This window comes from Peromyscus maniculatus, chromosome 10 (assembly GCF_049852395.1).
Source record: "Peromyscus maniculatus bairdii isolate BWxNUB_F1_BW_parent chromosome 10, HU_Pman_BW_mat_3.1, whole genome shotgun sequence".
Lineage (NCBI taxonomy): Eukaryota > Metazoa > Chordata > Mammalia > Rodentia > Cricetidae > Peromyscus > Peromyscus maniculatus.
Genome location: NC_134861.1, coordinates 42,466,918 through 42,491,899, shown reverse-complemented (window position 1 = coordinate 42,491,899; position 24,982 = coordinate 42,466,918). Strand labels below are relative to the sequence as shown.

Genomic DNA, 24,982 nt, shown 5'->3' with positions numbered 1-24,982 from the left:
GAGTCGAGGCACTCATCCTGTCCCTTATGCTCATAATAGTGTTGCAGCATGTGCTGCAGGGATCACTAACTTCAGCAGTCAAGAGGGACCATGCCATAGTCACAGAATTCTGCTGCAGTCAAAATGGTAAATAAACTTATACTCAACCATGAATGGGACATTTTCCTATCCTTGTCCATTTCACCCTGGAAGAGGTTTTCATACTGCTGCATGAAGTCAACAGCAATAACATAAGCCTTCCATATCAGAGAACACGAGGCCTGTCCACTGGAAGAATTATGTACAAGGCTTCCCTGGAGCTTCTACATCTTGCTAGGGATAGGGAAAGAGAAGTTAAACTTAGTTTCAGAGTTCTTATTGACAAATTCCTGGGCCTCCTCAGCCTAGTACATTGGAATGGGTCACTTCATGGAATGTGTTTTTGTTGATTACATTGGCCAAGTGGCCAGTGGTGAGTCATGGGGATGGTACATTCAGCCTGCTCAATCTCATGACATAGTTTAGTGTCCAACAGGTGGCTGAAACTTGTAATGTTAGTACACTGCACCAAAAGGATGGCATCACCCTTTGAGGGTGTTGGCGCTGTAGCCATTGAGATGTTCTGCTTCTTGAGGTTGGTGCGCTGATGCATGTAGACTAGCAAGGAATTGTAATGGAAGATTCCATTGACACTGTTGGAGCTGTACAGATGAGGATGGTGATGAAAGAAAAGAAGATTAAACACTGCTAATTGCTGCTCTTTGTTGCCACTCGTGTCTCTCTCTCTCTCTCTCTCTCTCTCTCTCTCTCTCTCTCTCTCTCTCTCTCTCTCTCTCTCTCTCTCTCTCTCTCTCTCTCTCTCTCTCTCTCTCTCTCTCTCCTCTCTCTCTCTCTCTCTCTCTCTCTCTCTCTGGTGTCTGCTAAGAGGTAAGGGCCAGAATCCTGCAGGTTTCACAGAAGTCACACTTTCTAGCAGCTGCAAGACTCACAGTGGGGCTTCAGTCTCATGAGAGTCTTCAACTGATTCTACACCATCCACTAGACCTATTATGTACTTTGAGAATGTCATATTGCATTTATAGATAAATATGCATCTCTTGGATGAAGCCAGCTTGATTATGGTTAATGATTATATATTGTGAGTTTGATTTATAAATACTATATTGAGAAATTTTGCATCTGTTCATCAGCAAGATTGGTCTTTAATTTTCTTTTTAATTCACTTTATATGGTTTTGAAATTGGTAATACTGACTTCATAAAAAGAGTTTGATAGTGTTCTTTCCTTTTCTATTATATGGAATAGTTTGTGAACCATTTGGTAGTAGTTCTTCTAAGTTACTGTAGAATTTTGCAATCTATGTGGACCTAGACTTTTTAGAAGGGGAATTTGTTTTTAATTATTATTACTGCTTCAGTGCCTTTGTTTACTAGGTCTGTTTAAATTATTTGTCTTTATTTAATTTTGATAGGTTATGTGCATCTAGAAATGTATTTGTGTCTTTTATGTTTTCCAGTTTAGTGAAATACATTTTTAAGGTATGTGCTAGTTATTTTCTCAATTTCAATGATGCTTGTTCAGATTATTTTCCTCTTGCCTCAAAGTCTATCAATTTAAGTCTTTCTCTTTTGAATAGTTTGCCTAAGTGTCATAGTTAGGATTTCTATTGCTGTGAAGAGACACCATAAGCAGGCAATGCTTACAAAGGAAAACATTAATTGGAGCTGGCTTACAGTTCAGAGGTTTAGTCCATTATCATCATGAGGGGAAGCATGGCAGCATGCAGGCAGACATGGGAGAAAGAGCTGCGAGTTCTACATCTGGATCAGCAAGCGGCAGGAAGAGTGAAACCAGGCCTTGCTTGAGCCTCTGGAACCTCAAAGTCTACCCCCATGACACGCTTTCTCCAGCCAAACCACACCTACTACAACAAGGCCTCACCTCCAATAATGCCACTCCCTATGAGTTTGTGGGGGCCATTTTCATTCAGACAACCACACAGTCATATTTATTGAGCTGGAGAGATGGCAGAACAGATCTGTCCTGCTAAACTAACATTAGGTATTAAGTAAGGGCATGTGAAGAGCAGAGGGCTAGATAGGGGTATATAGTATGAATGTAGTTTGGCTTGCTTGCCCAGTGTTGAGCCCCTTAGCATTCCTTCCTGGGTTCCCAGATGCCTCCCATATTCCTGGACCTTCTTTGTCTTAGATGCTGGTTATGCCTACCAAGAACCTTTTATTCAAGTGCTCTTCTCAACTCCAGACAGTTCTTTGGGAAATCAGGTTATAGATGCTGGGTCAGTAAGTGGGCTTTTCTTCTTAAGTACAGTCACAGATGCTGGTCACACCCATGGGCAGTCCTTCAGGAATAAGATTGGGGATATTGTCTTTGCCCTTGAGCAGCCTTTTGCAAAGTTGGGTCTAGGCCTTTGAAACCTTAGTGTGTTTACCTGAAAACCCAAATTTCTAGCTCTGTGGCTGATGGACTACTGTGTGGTTCTGATTCAGTTTCTTCCCTGTAGTCAAAAGTGTTCTACTGACCAGGTTTCAGTGTATAGTCCTCTGACACTTTTGCTGAGCTTGCTGAGAGTGTTGATAGAGAAGTCTTTTTAACATGTTCTTGCATGGCTGTTCCAGGGGGCTGCTGAGTGCCATCTCCAGTCTCTGCCAGTGTCATTGTACATTCCTAGTCTGGCTCTCTCTTCTGCTTCTTAGTAGTCTCATTAGTGTGAGTATGGTACAGGTTTTCTAAGTCCCTCTGCCTTCAGTCTTGGATCTGGCCATCTGCTGTTGGCATTCCTTTCACTGCCGTCCAGGAGCTCCCAAACTAAGACAATCCTGCCAGGATGGACTATTAAAAGGCTTTCTCTCCTACTTTGTAAAGTTTTTTGTTTTACTATGCCATTGAAGCTAGAGACATTTGAGTGTCACTTACCTTTCTGTTAACTATAGTCCAGCTTTCCTCATTGTTTTTTGGAGTCTCTTAGACCATGCTTGCATGTCAATTCAAGGAATCATATATTTTTAAGTGACTAATTCAAAGGACCAGTTAAGTGAGTTGTGTCAGATATATTTTGGTTTTTATTTACTTTCACTTTATTTATTTATTTATTTATTTATTTATTTATTTTTATTTTATTTTATTTATTTTTTTTTTTTTTGGTTTTTCGAGACAGGGTTTCTCTGTGTAGCTTTGCGCCTTTCCTGGATCTCGCTCTGTAGACCAGGCTGGCCTTGAACTCACAAAGATCCGCCTGGCTCTGCCTCCCAAGTGCTGGGATTAAAGGCGTGCGCCACCACCGCCCGGCTTACTTTCACTTTATTTTTTATATAAATTTGTTTTTGCTTGGTGAAAGACTTGTAAATATTGAGAAAGGAACACAGAGAATTTCTGCACTGGATTTACTGTCTCTTTGTCAGGGCATTTCTTCTGGTGTAGATTAAGAGCTTCTCTGAGACAATGTTTAGATAAAAATTCTAAAAAAAAAAAAAAAAGAATGGCCAGGAAGTCAGGAAACAGGTTGTTGTATTTTGTTTTTTTCTTGTTTCTATTGAGTTTGGGGAAGCCAGTTGTGTCTGTGATGATACATTTAAAAACTAAATTTAGCTCTTTGCCAGCACAGGTTCTGAAAACTGGAGAGCCTTTATTGCAATTCATCAAGGGAGGAAAGTCCTTGGTAGTTTTGGCAGTAGTGATTTTGGTAATGACTAATAATAGAAAAAAAAATGTTTCAATTTAACAGGGATATATTTCTTTTTTTCCTTTTTATTCCCACACATAATGTATGTATACTGTTTCACCTCCGTCTACTCCTCCAAGTTCCTCCCCTCTTCCTCTCCCAGATCCACTCCCTTTCTGTTTCTCATTAGAAAACAAACAGGCTTCTAAGGGGTAATAATAAAATAAAATAAAATGTGATATAAAACAAAAATACACTGAATTGGACAAAACAAACAGAAGGAAAAGAGCCCAAGAGAAGGCACAAGAATCAGAGAGCCACTTGTTTCTTCACTCAAGAACCCCATAAAAACAATAAACTGGAAGCCATAATATATACACAAAGGAACTGGTGGAGACCCATGCAAGCCCTGTGAATGCTGCCACAGTCCTTATGAGTTCATAGGAGCTTTAATCATGTTAATTTAGAGGGCCTTGTTTTCTTGTGTCTTCTATGCCGTGGTGCTTATGCTCTTTCAACCTCTTCTTCTGCAGGGTTCCTTGAACCCTGATAAGAGCATTTGGTGGATACATCCCATTTAGTGCTGATGTTCCAAGGTCTCTAACTCTCTACATAATGTCTGGGTGTGGGTCACTGTATTTGTTTCCATCTGCTATAGGGGGAAGTTTATCTGGTAATAACTGAGCAAGGCCCTGAACTGTGAGTATATGAGAATGTCAGTAGCAGTCATTTTATAGTTACTTTTTTTTTTTTTTTTTTTTTAAAGAAAAATGGTATTTAGCTTTCCCCATAGGTCCCTGGGCTATCTAGTCTCAGGTTCTTGGTCACCCAAGCAGTGTTGGGTATAGGTTCCATCTCATGGAGTAGACCTTAAGTCAAATCAGATGTTGGTTGGTTACTCCCCCAAGCTTTGTACCACCAATGCACTAGTGTCTCTTGTAGGTAGGACACCATTGTAGATCAAAGTGTCTGTGACTGGGTTGGTGTTGATGTTTCACTTTTGATAGTGCGCAGAGTACTTTCCTGTACCAGAGATGTTAGCATGAATGGGTGAAAGCTCTCTATAGGCACCAGCTTGTCTTCTCCATGTTCAGTGAGTTGTGTAGGTGTTGTCTTGAGCAATGGTGCCTTACTGTCAGTTTCTAGAAATCTGTATTCTTGACAACAGCTTGGGTTGTTTGGAGATTCAATGGGACCGGTTTGGTGAACAACTCAATTAGATGTAACACAATCCCAGGTCTTGAAGCTTCATTTGGTGACAAGAGATGGCCAGGTGGAGCTCTGTCTCCCCCATTATTTGGTGATTTCATTTAGATGGCCTTCATATATGTATATATTTTAGGAAGCCTCTACTGTATTATGTTTCCATGTTATTTCTCAGATGGCCCTTAATTTTAGTTGTCTCTCTCTGTATTTCCTCCTATGCCCCAACCTGCACTTGGTCCTCACATTCCAGCTCCTCCCCATCTATCCATAACTATCTTTTGTATTTCCCTTTCCTAATCATATCTTTATGCTCCCCCATCATTAATCCTATTCCTAACTTCAGTGGTTCTATAGGTTATGATATGACTTAGCAGCTAATGCCCATGTATAAATGAATACATACCATATTTGTTTTTCTGGGTCTGTAATGCCTCACTCAGAATAATAATTTTTCTGGTTCCACCCATTTGCCTGGAATACAACTTGAAATCAGTGGTAGTGATACCCCCTGCAGTTTTCTTTTTATTCAGGATTGTTTTAGCTGTCCTGTTTTTTTTTTTTTTTTTTTTTTTTTTTTTGGTGTTTGTGTGTGTGTGTGTTTCCATATAAAGCTAAACGTGTCCTTTCAAGATTTGTAAAGAATTGTGTTGAAATTTTGATGGGGATTGCATTGAATCTGTAGATTATTTTTGGTAGGATGGCCATTTTTACTATATTAATCCTACCAATCCATGAGCATGGGAGATCTTTCCATTTCCTGATATCTTCTTTAATTTCTTCCTTCAATGTCCTGAAGCTTTTGTTATACAAGTCTCTTACTTGCTTGGTTAGAGTTACCCAGAGATATTTTATATTATTTGAGGCTATTGTAAAATGTGCTTTTTCCCTAATTTCTTTCTCAGTCCATTTTGTCATTTGTATATAGGAAGGCTACTGATTTTTGTGAATTAATTTTGTATCCAGCTACTTTGCTGAAAGTGTTTATCAGCTGTAGGAGTTCCCTAGTAGAATTTTTAGGGTTACTTATATCATCTGCAAGTAAAGATACTTTGATTTCTTACTTTCTAATCTATATCTTCTTGATCTCCTTCAGTTTTCTTACTGCTTTAGTTAATTAAGACTTCAAGTACTATATTGAATAGGTATGGAGAGAGTAGAAAGCCCTGTCTTATTCTTGATTTTAATGGAATTGCTTTGAGGTTCTCTTCATTTAATTTGATATTGTCTAGAGACCTGCTATATAGATTGCCTTTATTATGATTAGTTATGTCCCTTGTATCCTTAATTTCTCCAGAGCATTTATCATGAAGGGGTGTTAAGGGTGTCAAAAGCCTTTTCTGCATCTAATGAGATGATCATGTGATTTTTGTCTTTCAGTTTGTTTATAAGGTGGATTACATTTATTGATTTACATATGTTGAACTGTCCCCGCATCTCTAAGATGAAGATCATGGTGGATGATCCTTTTGATGTGTTCTTGGATTTAGTTTGCAAGTATTTTTGAGCATTTTTGTATCTATGTTCATAAGGGAAATTGGTTTATAAAATCCCTTTGTTGTTGTTGTTGTTGTTGAGTCTCTATGTGGTTTAGATATCAGGGTAACTGTGACCTTAAAAAAAAAGAATTGGGCCGTGTTCCTTCTGTTTCTATTTTGTAGAATAATTTAAGAAGTATCGGCATTAACTCTTCTATGAAAGTGTTGTAGAAGTCTGCACTTAAACCATCTGGTCCTTGGCTTATTTTTTTGGGAGAATTTTTAATGACTGCTTCTATTATACTTGAGGTTGTAAGTTTGTTTAAATTGCTTATCTCATCTTGATTTAACTTTGATGAGTGGTATGTGTTGAGAAAGCTATCCATTTCTTTTAGATTTTCCAATTTGGTGGAGTACAGAATTTTTAAGTGTGTTCTTACGATTCTCTCTATTTCCTCAGTGTCTAATGTTATATCCATTTATATTTTTATATTCATTTCTGATTTTGTTAATTTGACTCTTGTTGCATTTTAGTTCATTTGGATGAGGGTTTATTGATCTTACTGATTTTTCTCAAAGAACCAACTCTTTGTTTCATAGATTCTTTATATGTTTGTTTCTGTTGTATTGATTTTATCCCTCAGTTTGATTATTTCTTGCCATCTACTCCTTTTGGGTTTGAGTACTTCTTTTTGTTCTAGAGCTCTTGGGTGTACTGTTTAAGTTGCTAGCATGAGATCTCTCCAATTTTTTTTTTTTTAAATATGGGCACATAGTACTATGAACTTGCCTCTTAGAACAGCCTTCATTGTGTCCCATAAGTTTGAGTATTGTTTTATATTCATTTTCATTAAATTCTAGACAGTCTTTAAGTTCTGTCTTCATCCAATTTTCTTTCAATAAGAGAATTGTTCAGTTTCCATGATATGTAAGCTTTCTGTTGTTGTTGATATTCAGCTTTAATTTGTGGTGGTCAGACAGGATATGGGGTGTTATTTCAGTTTTCTTGTATCTTTTGAGACTTGCTTTGTGTCCAGGTATGTGGTCAGTTTTGGAGAAAGTTCCATTAACTGCTGGGAAGAAGGTATATTCTTTTGTGTTTGAGTAAAATGTTTTCTAAGTATCTGTTAGGTCCATTTGGTTTATAATGTTAGTTGGCGCCAGCATTTCTCTGTTTAGTGTTTTTTTTATTTTTTAAAATTTATTTTTCTTTCATATATTGCGTCCCAACTGCAGTTTCCCCTCTATTTCTCTCAGCTCCCCAAACCTCCTTTCTTTCCTAGATCCACTCCTCTATTTCCCTTCAAAAAAGAGCAGGCCTCCAAGGGATAACAACCTAACAAGTTACAGTAAGACTAGGCATAAATCCTCATATCAAGACTGGATGATGCAACCCAGTAGGAGGAAAATGGTCCCAAAAGCAGGTGAAAGAGTAAGAGACAACGTCCCCCACACACCCCCACACATACTATTAGGAGTCCGAGGACATCAAGCTACACAACTGGAACCTATATGCAGTGGACTTAGCTTACCAATTCAGGCTCTGTAATTGTCAGTTCAGTCTCTGTGAGTCCCTATGAGCCCTGCCTAGTTGATTTTTGTGGGTCATGTTCTCATAGTGTCCTCAACCCCTCTGACTCCTACAGTCCTTCCTCTTCTTCTGTGGGTTTCCCGGGTTCCACCTAATGTCTGGCTATGGGTCTCTGCATCTGCTCCCATCAGTTGCTGGATGAAGCCATAGCCATACCACCCTGAATGCTCTTGATCACATCTCTGTTAAGTTTTTGTCTGAATGACCTGTATATTAGCCAGAGTGCCATATTTAAGTCTCCCAATATCAGTGTATAAGGGATTTAAGCTGTAGTGTTATTTCTTTTATGAATTTGGATGCCCTTGTGTTTGGTACCTAGATACTACAAATTGCAATGTCCTCTCATGAATTCTCCCTTTGATAAATATAGTGTACTCTCCTGCCTCTTCTGATTAGATTTGGTTTGAAATTAAAATGGTTACACCTGCTTGTTTCTTAGGTCTATTTGCTTGGAATATCTTTTTCCATCCTCTTACCCAGAGATGGTGTTTATCCTTGATGTTAAGGTGTGTTTCCTGGATGCAACAGAAAAATGGAGTCTGTTTTCAAACCCGCTCTGCTAGTCTGTGTCTTTATCTGGGAATCAAGACCATTGATGTTTAGAGATACAATGAGTAGTATTTGTTGATTCCTGTTATTTGGTGGTGGTGGTGGTGGTGGTGGTGGTGGTGGTGGTGGTGGTGGTGGTGGTGGTGGTGGTGTGTGTTTCCCCTCTTTTCATTTGCTGGCCTGGACTTATTTATTCACTGAGGTTAACCTCTTTAGGTTGGAGTTTTCCTTCTAGTGCTTCCTGTTTGACTGAATTTGTAGACAGATATTGCTTAAATTTGGCTTTAACATGGAATATTTTCTCCGTCTAATATGAGTGAAAGTTTTGCTGGGTATAGTATTCTGTGCTGGCATCTGTGGTCTTTTAGAGTCTGTAGCCTATCTGACCAGGCCCTTCTGGCTTTTAGAGTCTTCATTGAGAAGTCAGGTGTAATTCTGCCTTCATATGCTACTTGGTCTTTTCCCCTTGCAGCTTTTAATATTCTTTCTTTGTTCTTTATATTTAGTGTTATATTTATATTGTGCCAAGAGGATTTCCTTTCCAGTTTACTTTATTGGTGTTCTGTATGCTTCTTGTACATTGATAAACATCTCTTTGTTTAGGTTAGAGAAATTTTCTTCTGTGATTTTGTTGGAAACATTTTCTGTGCCTTTCATCTGAATTTCTTCTCTTTTCTCTATTCCTATTATTCTTAGATTTTTGTAGTGCCCAGATTTCCTGGATGTTTTACACCAGGAGTTTTTTAGATTTAACATTTTCTTTGACCAAGGTACCCATTTCTTCTATTGTGTTTTCAATACCTGAGAGTCTTTCTTCCATCTCTTATATTCTGTTGACAAGGTTTCCCTGTGAGGTTCCTGTTCAAGTTCCTAAGTTTACCTCAGTTTGGGTTTTCTTTATAAATTCAACTTTCACTTTCAATTCTTGATCTGTTTTATTCATTTTTTTCCACTCTTTGTGTTTTCATAGATTTCTGTAAAGGATTTATTCATTTCCTCTTTATGACTTCTGTCATATTGTATGTATTGCCCAGAGTTCAGGGAAGACGCTATGTCCGGTGTGGGATATCTGAGGGAAAAAAAATCTACGTACACTATACTCTTATGTCTGTTAACTTTATTCCTCTAAGACAAAATTCTATCTTTATAGCTACAGCTCCATCAGGCATTCAGGGCAGGAATAAACCTAGATACACCAATCTCTTTGTCTGTCTACTTTATTTCTCTGGGATGAAATCCCATCTACATAGCTTCAGTTCTATCCTGACACTCAGTTCCTTTTTGTCCCCTCATCTACTGTCCTCTCATAGTCCTGCTAATGACTAAGCTCTTATGCTTCCAGCCTCATCTTCATCTTCTGTTTCATCACCCTCTATCTCTACTTGCTCTCTACTCCTGGCTCTGATGAACTGTACAAGAGTTCTGCCTTACCATCTATGAAACCTCTTCTCCCTGGTCATGCTGTTCTGTCTTCCCTACAGAAAACACCTGTTTCTTCTTCCCCTGGCCACAGTTCTCTGCCTCCTCAGGAATGTTGCTTCACCCTACCTTCCACCTTGATATGTAAAAGCCTCTTTTGTTCTCAGTCAATTGCTCTAGAGAGCCACTAGGCCTCAAGGCCAGGGCATAGTTGATCACAAGAAACAAAACTGTGCATTCCCAGCCAGCCTGTCTTTGCCTTCATGACCTTATTCAAGTATTGGCCCAAGCAGGAAGTTTACACACACATTCTATGGGAATTGTGAGCACAAGAAATTCATAACAAGGCACAGCTGAATATTAAGCTGTGTAACACCAAGTAGTTCATGCTTGATGGCTTTCCACTTGACTGACCCATGGGCTGGTCAAGGTTTAGCTTTAATACACAGCTGGACTCCTTATAACATATTCTTGTGGCTTGCCACAATATTCATAAATGGTGTGTGTGTGTGTGTGTGTGTGTGTGTGTGTGTGTGTGTGTGTGTGTGTGTATGCTACAGCTATATTTTGATACTTAGGGCCTGCTGTGTGTGGTATCAAATGGCTGGGCTCTAATGGAGACATAGTGTCATGGCTGTTAATTGTATTTTTACATTGGCATCTAGGCATCTGAGTTTTGGAAGATTGTAATTCTACATGCTGATATCTGGTCTTATTGAGTGATTGTTTTGTTCCTTGGTTTCTGTTGTCCTCTCTGGCTCTTAGGAGAATATGATGACTGTGTGTTTCCTGTTAGGAAATTCTTTTAGGATCCTGGTATGTGTGAACACCACAGGTTCCAGGTAAAAAGTATAGCTCTAGATATTAGGATCTGGCACTTAGAAATGGGCATAGACTTGGTGGGGCAAGGCTGAGGGGGTCCACCACAGGGAGGGAAAGCAGAGTGCTCTACCATGATCTGATTGCAATCAGAGTAAGGTCTGTTAGAGAGCTGGGGATGAGACTTGGGGGGTTGGGCTTGGAGGAATGGAGTGAGAGGTGAAGATCTGGAGATGAGACTTGGGGGTTCGGTTTGGAGGAATGGAGTGAGAGGTGAAGATCTGCAGTTAGCCTACTTGGTTCATGGCCAAATTGACCTCTGGGTTCCCAATGAATGCCTATCAGAGTTGTGTCAGAGTTGTGTCTGGAATAAAGCAATGAGTGAGGTAAAGGAAGTTTGGAAGGGAAGATCTGTGTGATTCACTGGAGAAGGGGACAGAGAAAGGGGTGTTGCAGCAGGCAGTATGCTGCAGAGCTGGGGATTAGACTGAGGGATTGGATTTGGGGGAGCAGAAAGAGAGATGGAAGATCTGCAGACTCTTCAAAATAACAACAAACATGTCTATGGCTGAGTAAATTGTGAATTTTTCATTGCTGTTGATCATATTGTATAATACTCTGATATTACTATTAGATGAACCTTACATCTAATTTTATAGAATTTTAGAACCATAAAGGAAATTTGATTGTATTTGATGTTTCAATTTATTCTCATTTTATGCCATGTATATCTTCATATTTTCTTAAATAATCCTTGGGTGAAGATGAGTCTTAACAGGTATACAGAGAAATATTCCAGTGTTTCCTGTCTAGTTTTTAAAACACCTGTTGCTGATACTAGATATCTTATCATCTGTTGTTTAACGTTTTTGAGATCTTTAAACCCTGAAATAGAACATATGGTGTATTCCTCAATCTTCCTTTCCAACCTGCCTCCCTTTCACAGTCATATTTGAAGTCAGTGTTAAACTTCATTGCCCTCTGCTAACCCAAGTGGAACTTGTAGCCTCATCTGTTTTGTAAACATATTTGCATACATACTTATATTACTTTAGGAATTAGTTTCTTACACATACTAGGTTCATGCACGCCATCATGGGTCTACCATTACATTACACAATGCTACCATTGTCCTATAGTCTCCTCTACTCTACCTGTTCATCCCCTTCCTTCTCTTCCAGCCTGTGGGAAACAGTCTGTATTTTTACTGTCTCTGAAGTTTGGCTTTTCCCACAATGTCACATCATTGGAATGGGTTTGTATGTGGTTTCTCTATACTTGTTTCTTTCACTTAGCAGTATGCATTTGTGGATCTGTCTTTTTGTGGTTCAGTGGTGCATTTCTTTGTGTCACTTAATATTCTTGCCCAATGTGAACATGCCACAGTTTGATTATCTTTTTTCTTACTGAAGTATGTTTTAGTCACTTTGAAAATTTAACTTCAGAACTTCTCGAAATGTCTACAAGTTTGGGGGTAGACAAAAGTTTTCAACATTTTTCTGTAACATGAATACCTAACAGCATCATCACTAGATCATATGGGAAGACTATGTTTGCATTTTTTAGACACTGCCAGGCTGCTTTCAAAAGTGGCTGTACTACTTTGAATTCCCACCAGCAGTGAAAGATCTTGGTGTTCCCGTACTGTTCCTAGTCCTTACTAGCCTTCGATAGCTGTGCTTGGGTTTCTACCATGTTAATAGTTCTGTACTGGTATCTTGTTTTCCCAGTGTGTAGATCTCTAATGACATTTGTTATTGACCATCTTGTCACAGATATATTTGAATCTTTATATCTTCTGGGTGGGGTGTGTTGAGACTGGTCTTGGTATTAAATAGTAATAGAACCAGAATTAGAAAGTATTTCTTTTGTTTCTGTTTTCTGAAGTGGGTGGTAGAGAACCATGTGGGCTGGTGTTTTCTGTTTTGGAAGATGTTTGTTTAATTCTTGATTTATTTTTAATGGCTACAGCCTTCCTGAGGTTTCTTTGCTTGAGATTTGGTTGCTTGTGCTTTTAGAGGAGTTGGTCATTTCACCTAAGTTATCAAATTTCTCTGCATAATGTTATTTGTAACATTCCTTTATTCTTTCAGTGTGACTAGTCCATCTGAAATTGGAATTGTTTTCTTTTTTCCTAATTAGCCTAGCTAGAGATTTATAGATTATAGATTATATTATCTTTTCATTTTAGAAAGGCCTATACTACAAATTGGGAGAATATATAGCAAATGTTGGAATCATTATATCTTGGTAGTGTGATTTGTAGATAATTCTTATTTTTTCCTTTGTACTTTTCTTTAGTTCTTCAATTTTTTTATACAATGTATTTTTGTTATATTTTCCCCTCTGCCAACTTTTCCCAGATTACCCCCTCAACTTCAAAATCTTTCTCAGAAAAAACAAAACAAACACAAAACCAGAAAAAAAAAAGGGGCACAAAAATAAAAACAAACCAGTGGAGTTTTCTATGTAGTTTCTAAAATGCTTCATAATAAAGATTGATGTAAGCATATAAAATTATATTTGCCTTCACATGTGTGTCATAGAATTCAGCCCCACCCTTTGTGCATGCTAGGCAAACACTCTACCACTGAGTTGCAGCTGAAGCCATAATGCTATTTTGTAGCTGCATTGTTCAGCATTTTCCCAGAAATCAGTAAATTTAAAACCATGAGTGACATAAAATGAGCAACATAAAATAAATGAACAATATAAAATAAAATCTAAGTTATTTACCTTCACTGAAGTTTGTCTTTGGAAACTAAATTTATATTCTGTGAATAAAGTATACTAAAAAAAATAAAGTGTTCAAAATAAATGAAAGCTGCATCTTTTGAACTTAGATACATTACATGTTTTTATTTAACTTTTCCTACAACCTTAAGATTCAAGTATTACTCTCTTAATGTTCCAAAGAAGAGACTAAAGCCTAGAAAAGTGTACTTGCTTGAGACCACAACTAGTATGTAGGATGTCCCTGTACAGTGCTGTTTCTCAAAATTCAAAGTCTGATAACTTCCAAGTCAGAACAGATAAAATGACTGGAATCAGACTTTAATCAAAAGAGTATAAACCACAATAGAAAAGTTGGCCTACATTAGATTTTACTAGTAGTTTTTTATTGCCTTTTATTAATAAGCCTGTGTGTGTGTGTGTGTGTGTGTGTGTGTGTGTGTGTGTGTGTGTGTGTGCGCGCGTGTGTGTATTGATGGGGTCTTACTGTAACCCTGGTTAGCCTGGAATTCACTGTGTGAAAAAGGCCAGCCTTGAACTTCTGTCAGTCGTCATTCTGCCTGCCTCAGATTCCCGAGCACTAGGATTATTAAGTGTATACCACCATACCTATTTCTATAAAGGTACATTATTTAAAATTTTTGAGCCTCTGTTTTCACATATTAAAGTTTTGAAATGGAGATAATTTAGAGATGAATATTTGTCATTTTTTTCATAGGGTGGTTACATATTTATTTTTAATGACATGAAAGAGGAGAAATTTGGTCTTTAGTTGATTTTTCAAAATCTGCTTTTCCAAACATTTCTGTGGAAAAAAAAGTATGTCCCACCACCACTGGGCTCAGAGTAGAAATTGTGTACCAAGAAAGTAAAAATATTTACAAATAGAACTATATACTTTTGTGTGTGGCAGCATATAATGCCTTTAGGTGTTTATGTAGGAGGCTTATTTTAGTTACTCTTTCTTTAAAGAACTCCTACTAAAATGAGTAGACTGGCCTTAGCATGCAGTGCCTCAGTTTTTATGTTACTACTGATAGTTATTTTAATTAATCTGAAAGTGCCATACCTGTGTCAACATACATTAGTATTGAAATGCATTGGAGCATTTTTTAATTTTTTAATTTTTAATGCATAAAAAACACCCATATATGTTTTGCCATCATCCATGTCTGTGTACCATGTATGTGCCTGATTCCCAGGGAGGCCAGAAGAGGGCATCAGATCCCTGGAACTGGGATTATAGATGGTTGTGAGCCACCAAGTGGGTGCTGGGTTTTGAACCTGGGTCTTTTGGTAACACAGTCAGTGAGGGCTCTTAACCACTAAGACATCCCTCTGTTCCCCCATACAACAGGTTTTTGTTTGTTTGTTTGTTTTGTTGTTGTTTGTTTGAAATATCTTCCTAAGTCTCTTATCCATTTTTTAAAAAAATCTCCATGTTATATTTTTTTCATGTAGCCATGATAAAAATAAAAATCAGTAAGAATTTCTTGACTTTTCAGAGCTGTTCTGTTTGATGTAAGTCATGTTTTACAACACCAATCCTACCTTAAAGAAGTAGTTCTGAGCTCTGTGACTAACTTAGGAGTGATCTGAGGAAACGGAACTCCAGTCTGTGTGTTCTCCTTACTACTCCACGTCCCAGAGTTATACCTGGGGCAAGTTCTTGTGGTGGATGGTGAAAAGTGCAGGTGACTAGGGGAGAGCCCCCACGTGGTGGGATACATCTGTAACCCAAGCAGTGGAGAGGGGAGGATCTCCACAATTCCAAAGCTATCCCGGTCCATAATGAGTTCCAGGCCACCTGGACCCTACGAAGCAGGAGCCTGTTTCAAATGGGGTCGGGTTACACTTTTTCTTTCAAAGTCCCAGCAATGAATGATACATACTTCTTCATTCCAGGGTCAAAACAGCATAAGCTTACATAACTAAAGTTCCATAAGGACTCATTCCCAGCGCCCAAGTTTTTGGGGTATGTGTCTGTGTGTGCAGGAGTGTGTGTCTTTTTGTGCATGTGGAGATCAGAGGATAACTTTCGGGGAGTCAGTTCTTCACCTTTTGAAGGCAGAGTCTCTTGTTGCACTTCATATTCCAGGCTAGCTAGCCACAAGCTTCCAAGTGATTCTCCTACCTCTGCCTCTCATCTTACTATGGGAGTGATATAATTACAAGTTCATGAAACTACGTCTGGCTTTTTAAATGTGGTTTCTGGGGATCAAAATGAATTGTGAGATTTGTGTAGCTAGTGCCTTTACTCTCTGAGCCGTCTCCCCAGCCCAGCAATCTCCCCAACCCAGGAATCTAAATAATTGTTAGATTACTTAAAGGTTTTGTGTGTGAAGTTGTCTGTAGAAAAGTGAACTTATGCCAGGCAGTGGTAGTGATACACGCCTTTAATCCCAGTACTTGGGAGGCAGAGGCCAGCCTGGTCTACAGAGTGAGTTCCAAGACAGGCTACAAAGTTACACAGAAACTCGTCCCGAAAAAAACAAAGAAAAAAAAGAAAAGTGACCATATGTTCTTAAGCAGATATTTAGTCTTCTACAAAAACACCTTATCAAATGTTTGACAGTATATAATACACATTGAACACATAAGCCAATTGAAACAAAACTTTGTGTCCTGAAAAGTCATAGCTATTAAATGTGTTTCCAGCCTAGATTTCTAGTCTTCAAGTACATTACCCTGTACTGGATCTTAATATTCCCACATACTGCTCTTTGCAAATGGATGTAAGTATTATTGTGCTACCAAAAATCTTTCTACAAATTTTTTACATTCTTTCTACAGATTTATATGATCATCCACTCTGTTTGATTAATGTAAAAGGGCCCTAGGAGTGACATTAATCAGTTTTTTGTTCATTATCATTCTAGGAATGGTATACTTTATTTTCTGTGTAACTTAGCTATAAACATTGATTTTTAAAAATCAGTACATCTAAACCGGGCAGTGGTGGTACACACCTTTAATCCCAGCACTCGGGAGGCAGAGGCAGGTGGATCTCTGTGAGTTCGAGGCCAGCCTGGTCTACAGAGCAAGATCCAGGAAAGGCGCAAAGCTACACAGAGAAACTCTGTCTTGAAAAACAAAACAACAACAAAAAGAAGTCAGTGCATCTACTAAATGTAATTAGAATGACAATGTTACCATGCCTTCTTAAAATGTCCTTAGCAGATAAGTGTTTTTGTATTCCAGAAACTTGAATATATTAGAACTATTGGGTTGTAAGTATTAGTATTCAGGGGGGAAAATGAAAGTTATTTAAGGTTTAAATTTTATTGTCACTATTTCATACATGTTTATAACGTGCTTTGATTGTATTTCCACTGTCCACATTATTCTCACTTAACCTCCCTCCCACCAAGCCCCTCTGCCCAACTCTCCTAAGTTTTTCATGCCTCTCTGTGTTTAATTAGAGTTGGTTGCATGTGTTTGATTTATTTACTTGGGCAAGGACAACTTAACAGTGGCTACACTGCTGCAGACAGGACTTCCCTTCTGCCAGCATCTACTAATTGCCTTTAACTCCTCATGGGGGAGTGGGCCTAACTGGCATTTATGATGGAATGTCCAATTAGCCCAGTCTTCTGCAGGTAACCATTACCTCTGTGAGTTCATAGGTCCAATAGCTCTGTCCCATCCAGAATACAACACTCCTCTTCATGCTCCAGCTCTTAAATTCTGCTCCTTCTTCCAAGGTGTTTCTGGTGTTTCCTGAGTCTCAGGGTGGAGGGAATGTGATAAAATGTCCCGTAGGGCTGAGCACTTCACAGTCAATTGTTCTCAGCACTTTTTGGCGAATTATGAGTCTCTAAATTAACTGTCAGCACTGTAAACAGGAATTTCTCTGACCAAGGCCGGGAGCAGCACTAATCTATGGAGAATGGTACATGGTTTGCATTGGGTGATATACCCTATTTGTTTTCTGCCTCTTTCTCTCTTGTAACTAAGCTTTTGGAAATGAAAAAATCTGGCCTTATTTTTGATCTCCGAATAGATTGCTACTTATTTTTGTAGGCATCATTCCATTTTCTCAATCTGGGTGTTCTTGACTCCTTTGGTCCTTTCTTCCATTCTCTGTGCTGTATTTTCTTTCAGATTGTGCAAAATTTATTCCTTTCTTCCTTCTATCACCCCCTTTGTTGTGACTGTCATAATGAAAATAAAAAGGAAATGAATAAATAGTGATGAGTGGATCTTTGAAGTGATTAGATGATACTTAAAATTCTACTGTTGGAAAATTCTTAATCTATAACCAGCTCATTTTTCTTGGTATTTTGTCTCATGGCCTATTGTTTATTTTTCTTGATATCAAGAGGTTAATTTGAAAGTTAGACTTTCTCCCCATACTTTTAGTAGTTAGGTTTTGTATTTTTCATTTTTCCTTTTGCCATTGCTGTGGAAGATGGTGATTTTGCTGGTTTTAATAAAGTTAGTATATTTAATGAATATTTTCCTTCTTTTAAAGACTGTGAACCAGAAGAGCTGACTGACTGGTCTATGGATGAAAAATGTTCATTTTGTAACCTACAGAGAGAAGCAGTCAGTGTAAGTTTTAGTGCCATGAAATTATTTTTAAAATAATCATGCAATTGTAACATAGTTCTTTTTTTTTAACTTAATTTGTTCTGATAATTTGTGATTCAGTGAAAATTTAAATACTTGATTTTGTTGAATGAAAAGAATATGTCCAACATTTAGTTTAGCTTTTAAAATTCATTATTTTTTCTTTTCTTTCTTTCTTTTCTTTCTTTCTTTCTTTCTTTCTTTCTTTCTTTCTTTCTTTCTTTCTTTCTTTCTTTCTTTCTTTCTTTCTGTTTTGTTTGTTTTTGTTCTTTTGTTTGTTTGTTTGGTTGGTTGGTTGGTTTTGGTTTGGTTTGCTTTCATCCTTCACATTTATTTCCTATTACTCCCTGACTCATGAACTTCACTTTAGGTCAGGTTGGTATTTTAGGTATCCAAGGGTGAGCTTGGAGACCTAGTTTATATAAGACCACTCTACATTCTGGATTCTTAGCAGTTGGTAGTAAGGGGATAATATGCTACTATTTGTAACCCTTTCACTACTTTTAAAGTCTTTGGCTATCAGAAGTATATCCTGTGTTGATGATGAAATATGTACCTACTGTATAGAGGACATAGATGTGTGTAACCAGCATCTTCTTGTGTGGTGAGAAACTCTGATTCCTTATCTGTTGTGATGAGAAGAATCTTTTAAGCTCATCTGCTTTGTTAAACCTCTGGCAGGATTACTTCATTGGCATGCATAGAGTAAAATTTTCAGCAGTGCCTGCCCACCCTCACCCCCACGTCCCAACACACACATTATTTTACCATAATTTTGGTAAGGAATAAGGCTATTTTGACCCGTTAGAAGTATATTTGTTTTTCCTGAATCCTATCAGATTTTATATTCTTTGGGTATAATTTGATATTTTATAAAAGGCAGAACAACTGAACATTGAAACAATTTTGACATATTTAGTTGGAACTCAGGTTTAAATTAAAAGTAATTAGGTATGTTACTTTCTTGTAATTTTAGGATTGTATACCATCTCTTGATTCTTCACAGTCAACGCCAACAGAGGAGCTATCATCTCAGGGCCAGTCCCACACTGATAAGATTGAATGCCAAGCAGAAAATTACCTAAATGCACTCTTTCGAAAGAAAGGTAATACTAGCATGCTTTGCTTTGTCATTTAAAATTTTACAATGTTTGAATTTTTCTCATGGAAGACTTTTTTTTATCTGTCGGTCTCTACTTATTCTTAACTACTTCTTTCTTTGTCCTTATAGGGCCAATAAGATTATCAGTTCTCTTGTGCTAGCTATTTATTTTCAACATCCTGTTCTCAAATTTCTCCTTCATAGGTACCTTTCAAAATATTTTTGTGCTTCTGACTTTCATTATTTTATTGCTATTCTCAAGTCTTAAAAATTGTTGGATGATGATGAAGTTATAGATACATTATGTTGGAGAACTATCCCTAATAATGTATCTCTTACATCATTTTTCAGCTGGCATACTGCATTAGTGTCAGCTTGAGTATGCATGCTTGACATTAAAAAGTCTGTTCTGTATTTGTCTGTCTGATATATTTCAACCAAATGGGTCTTGTTTCACTTATTCCCATACTTGACACATATCTATAAGACAAAAGTAGTTTTTGTAATTAAAAGACTTGGGAAAAGTATAGGGTCTTCTCTTCCATGTTTTGTACCTAGCCATTCCCGTGGCTATACGTTATCTTTCTTCAACCCCATGTGGATGTTTGGAGAAAGGAACATTTGGGTTTGTGTGGGATGAGGTTACCTTTCTCTTCAACTTCTAGAGATTGAGAAAACACTGCTTTAGTCTCCTTACCTTGGCAATGATTCTATTTTACTCCTCCTTAAAGTTAGGTTCTAGTATATATTTTCTGCTAAGTTGATAACTTCATATTTTAAAAATATAAATAGTAATATTAAAAATATTTTTCATCTTTGAGTCTTTCATTTAGTTGCTAACTCTTTAAAGTTTTTTGGATTCAGTTATGAAAATCCTGATTACAAAAGTCACTAATATAATTAAAAGGCCTCAAGAGCTATGTTTTAAAAACACTGAAATAACAACAACAGCACAAAAGGCCTTTGTTTGTGTATTACTGAAACAGTGTTGGAGAATTTGTATTATCTTAAAAAGCATGGGATGCATTTTCTTTAAGATTTGTAACACTAATTTAGAAAAACTATTCTGTCAGTGTTTATCATACATGATTGTCGGTCTTGTATCTCTAAGGATTAAAGTTAACACAGAGTATAGTTTGGTTTACACTGGAAGTCATTATTTTTTATTCTTCCTTTGAGTCATTTAAAATGGTAGTAAGTAGAGTTGTCAATACTAATTAATAGCTTTCAGTTTGTTGTAGTATGGAGTTTTAGCCTATGCTCCATTGCCTTGTTAAGAGTAATCAGTAAAAACTTGGTACTATTTCAGCTGATTCAAGCATCTGGGTCTCCAAGAGGTCTCCTACCAATAGTTGGGTGAGTGTTGCTGGGTATTTAGTGACCTCTCCATTTGGGAATTTCTTGTTTTCTTCATGATCGTTTGAGAGATTACAGAGAATTTAAATGAAAGATTCTTATTAGTATAGTACTTTTGCCTTATTCCTTTGATAATTCCGTTATTTTTAGTACATTACCATTTTCTGGATTTAGCTAGGTTTTTATTATTGTTTGACTATTTTCCTTCAGAACAGAACCATTTTAGAAATTTCCAGCCTGGTTTGACTAGAATGAGGACAGAAAAGAATACCTTTTAGTGATACTAACTCTGTTAACTAATTGGTTTCTTGCTTTAAAAAAGTAATTAACTATACTTTGAAATAACAAGTAATAAATATGTTTTTAAAGACAGGAAATACATGAATCTTTGGAGCAGCAGTTAAGATGTTGATGAAGCTTTTGTTTTCTGAAACATTCCTTAATTTGATCATTTTTAGGTATTCTGGATATTGACAGCAGTAGTATTGATAGTTTGCTACTTAATTTGAGCAACAGGTTTATACTGATCATCTGGTCAAAATGTAAAGTAAAATTTTATATTCTTATTTATTTATTTATTTATTTATTTATTTATTTATTTATTTATTTATTTATTTGGTTTTTCGAGACAGGGTTTCTCTGTATAGCTTTGCGCCTTTCCTGGAACTCACTTGGTAGCTCAGGCTGGCCTCGAACTCACAGAGATCCGCCTGCCTCTGCCTCCCAAGTGCTGGGATTAAAGGCGTGCGCCACCACCGCCCGGCTATTTATTGTATTTTCTAGCTTAGAATCTTGAGAATTATGTTAATGATAGATGTAAGCTATTATTATTTAGATTAATAATGTCACCAATTAAGATTGAGCATTTAGAGCCTGTGTTAGTCACTCTTCTCATTTCAGTGACAGAACTATTTAAGAGAGGGAAGGCTTATTTTGACTCACTATTTCGGAAGATTTCAGTCCTTCATGGTGGGGAAGGCATGGAGGTTTAAACAGCTTTCAGAGTTCTGTATAGGAATGTGAGGCACAGCTCCTTGCACAGCAGCCAGCAAAGTGTAGTGCCAAAAGCTGGGCTGTAAGCCTCATTCCATCAGCTTGGTCCCATGCTTCCCTCGACAGTACCAGCAGCTGGAGGCCACAGGTTGAAAGACTCAAGCCCAGAGAGTCACTTCTGTTTCAGACTACTGCAGTGCTCGGCTCCTCTGATTCTAAAGCAGTGTTAAAGAGAGGTTCTGTGACTGACATGCTAACAGCAGAGACAGTGCTGCTCAAAGTTCCATAGCACATCTCAGTTCAGGGCTGTGAACACAAGGAGAAATGTCTAGACATTTCAAAGATCTCAACAGTAAAAGAAAAAATGAGTGAGACAGAGGATGTACCGTGTCATGAGCCACTCAATTAAAAAAAGAAAAGAAAAAACTATATTCTTTGCTATTTTCTAGCATAGCATTAGAATTGTTTTATTTAATTCAGTAGTCTAGAGCAGAACTATGAAAATGTTTTGTATTTGTCATGGATTTCTATTGTCCCCTTAGAGAGCTATTATGTATCTAGTATTCTTTTTCTTTTTCTATGATTAGTCCCCTTATATAGGATACCCCTGCACATAATTTTTGGAAGGGAAGATGCCTATTAGTATTTAAACCAAATTCAAGTTAGACAATGTTTTGTTATTAGAAACAAGTGAAAAACTTGTTCAGGGTTGACATAGAATGGGAGAGAGATGCTCTAGTACAAAGACAAACTTTTACTAGTTTCCTCAGTGAATTTTGTCTGGATTTCAACCATAAAATAAAATAAAATGAAGTCTCATGTTAACAGAAATTTCATTTTTTTTACTATAGTCTTCAACTTCCAGGAACAGTACTTGTAATATCTTAGTTTCTTACTAAAGATTTCCTTTCTTTTTCTTAAGTCCAGGCTGTCCAGAAACTCAAAATCCTCCTGTCTCAGCCTCTCTGGTACTTGGATTACAAGACTATACTACCAGTAAATCTTTTTTATTTTTTAAATTAAAATATAATTAATGCCGGGTGGTGGCGGCACATGCCTTTAATCCCAGCACTCGGGAGGCAGAGGCAGGTGGATCTCTGTGAGTTCAAAGCCAGCCTGAACTACAAAGTGAGTTCCAGGACAGGCTCCCAAGCTACACAGAGAAACCCTGTCTTGAGCTGTTGATTACCACCAAGCTATGTATGCCACTATTGTACCCTTAGAGATACCATGCCATGTTGGTCATTGTTGTACTTAATAGGCATGATAGCTGGGTGGGACTACTTGTTGCTTCCCTCCCTTGAAAGCTTACATGTCACCTTTGGTACCATGAATACTAGTCCTCGGGGCAGAGTCTTTTGGATCAGAACCAGTTCAGATCCTCTGGGTCCTGTGTCCAAAGTACATGTTGTCTTCAGCAGTAGGGACTTACCTTCAAGCTCTTGGGGGGAACCGTGGACAATAGCAACAGCCTATGTTTGGTGATTCTCTTGGACAACTCAATGGGAGCTTCTCATGTCTGGTGTTAGGGGGATTTATGAGATAGTCTGTGGCTCTTGTGGGGAGCATTGTCACTCCAGACGTAAAACTTTCATTTAAACTGTATATCTATGCAGATTTACATGTATCATGTATAAACTTAGATATGATTCCTTGTGACTTTTTCTGACACCCTTACTAACATTTTTACCTCCTTCCTCCTAATCTTTCTCCCTCCTCCTTAATTAAAGCTCCCTCTAAGAAAATATTTCTTGAATGAATGAGTAAATAATAAGATAAATGATGTTCAGTTATATGTTTCTCTAAGCATGTACTAGTGTTAGTACTTCATTTGTTTTATTTAAAGAAGTAAATTATTTAGCACCTATATGTTTGCTTTTACTATTTGTAGTTAAGTGTTACTATGTATGGTATGAATATCAACCCCTGGTTTCCATTTGTTTTGCTCTTGTAGTGCTAGGATACAAACCCAAGGCCTTACCTATATTAGGCAAGCAGTCTGCCAATGAGCTATAGCCCTAATATCCCTTAGTCAGTGTTTATGTTTCTTTTACTTTTTTATTTCTTAGATTTTATTTAAGAATAGTATATGTATAATATATATATATATATATAACACATATATGCACGAAATCAGGGTTTTTATGTATATCAACATAATCCTGTAGCTATATATGACCTTGTCAAATGTTACCATGTAAACTAAACTATATTTTAGATTTTAGGTTCACATTCTCTGATCACCTAAAGTATGAAAATCATTGATATATGGTCCCAGAATATGGAATATGCTGCTCTTTTTAAAAAGTTAATCTTACCTAAATTGTACGATGTACATAGTAGTTGAGTCATAATGGTAGATATATAATAAAATGAAAATATCTCATCAATTTTTTTCCTGCTTTGCTTTTTACTTCCATATATCTATCTATCCCTAGCAAACATATAACTTATTCTGGTATGGTATATGGTCCCTCAAGAAAAAAATGCTTAATGATGGGTTTGATTGGTTGTTTGAAAGCTTTACTAATCGACATATTCCCCTTAAATTTAATAATAGCCAAATTTTACATATAAAGTTCTCTATGTCTTTTCTATTCATACTCTTGAAGCTCTGTACTATAGCATGAAATAAATATTAAGTCAGTTCATTAAGAATGGCTAGGATTAATACATATTATGTGATTTAAGAATTTAGTTATTTTTATGCTTATATGGCCTTTATCTAAATTTAGGCATCTTCATGTTAAGTTAAATTGACATGACTCATTTATTTAGGCCACAAAATTTCTTTCCATGGTGTTCATTTGTGATATAGTTTTGTCATATTTTAAATTTCCTTTATATGGTCTGCACTTTTACTTTCAAGAAACTATTTTATTGCAATAAAATAACCCATATACTACTATTCACATTCAGTTATATTCATGAAAAGATATTTCATCTTTTTTCATCATACATTGTTTTCAGTTGAAGAACGTGTGTGTGTGTGTGTGTGTGTGTGTGTGTGTGTGTGTGTGTGTGTGTGTGTGTGTGTGTTGATAGTGATCATTTGGAATCTCTGAAAAGTAAAATGGGGGCTAAAAACAGAGAGTTTAGATACTATACAGTACAGAGGTAACCTTAAAAGAACAACCATAAGATGCCCACTGTACCCCTTAATTTCTTTCTACCTTTTTTATAATTTACTTTTGTATAGTGGTGGGAACTAAACCAAGGGCCTTGAGCATATGAGGCAAGCACTATTCTGAGCTCCATCTCCAGCCATGAACCTTTAATTTCCAGAACCAAGTGTCCACCTTGGACTGCTTCAACCTTGAAGTGTTTGACTGTTAATCCCTCCTCCCCTCAGGAACATGTGGTTCCCTGAGTTTTTACTACATGGCTTCCTTCCTGTTCCTTTGTTCTGTGAACACTGTCTTTTTCTCTCTACCGTTTTCCTCCTGGGCTGAATTCAATAAAGAAATGAAGAGTGAATGAATACATTGGAGTAAAGAAATTTTTCC

General features: G+C 37.2%; 1 protein-coding gene across 29 annotated transcripts in view; it reads left to right on the top strand.

Moving 5' to 3' along the window:
• Nucleotides 1-24,982, top strand: part of Lcorl (ligand dependent nuclear receptor corepressor like) — a 172,509-nt gene that overhangs the window by 61,009 nt on the left and 86,518 nt on the right. For 17 of the 29 annotated variants that reach the window (XR_013042883.1, XM_016000186.3, XM_006981639.4 and 14 more), the window contains 2 exons: nucleotides 17,928-18,007; nucleotides 19,002-19,131. Coding sequence is in view for 26 of the 29 variants with exons in the window: in XM_016000186.3 (XP_015855672.1) it covers nucleotides 17,928-18,007; nucleotides 19,002-19,131 (210 nt within the window). In the remaining 3 variants the exon portion in view is untranslated. Of the gene's footprint in view, nucleotides 1-6,244; nucleotides 6,362-17,927; nucleotides 18,008-19,001; nucleotides 19,132-20,436; nucleotides 20,484-24,982 lie in introns of those variants that run through there. The other 12 variants (XM_042285969.2, XM_076546260.1, XM_076546261.1 and 9 more) reach the window with 4 other exon arrangements.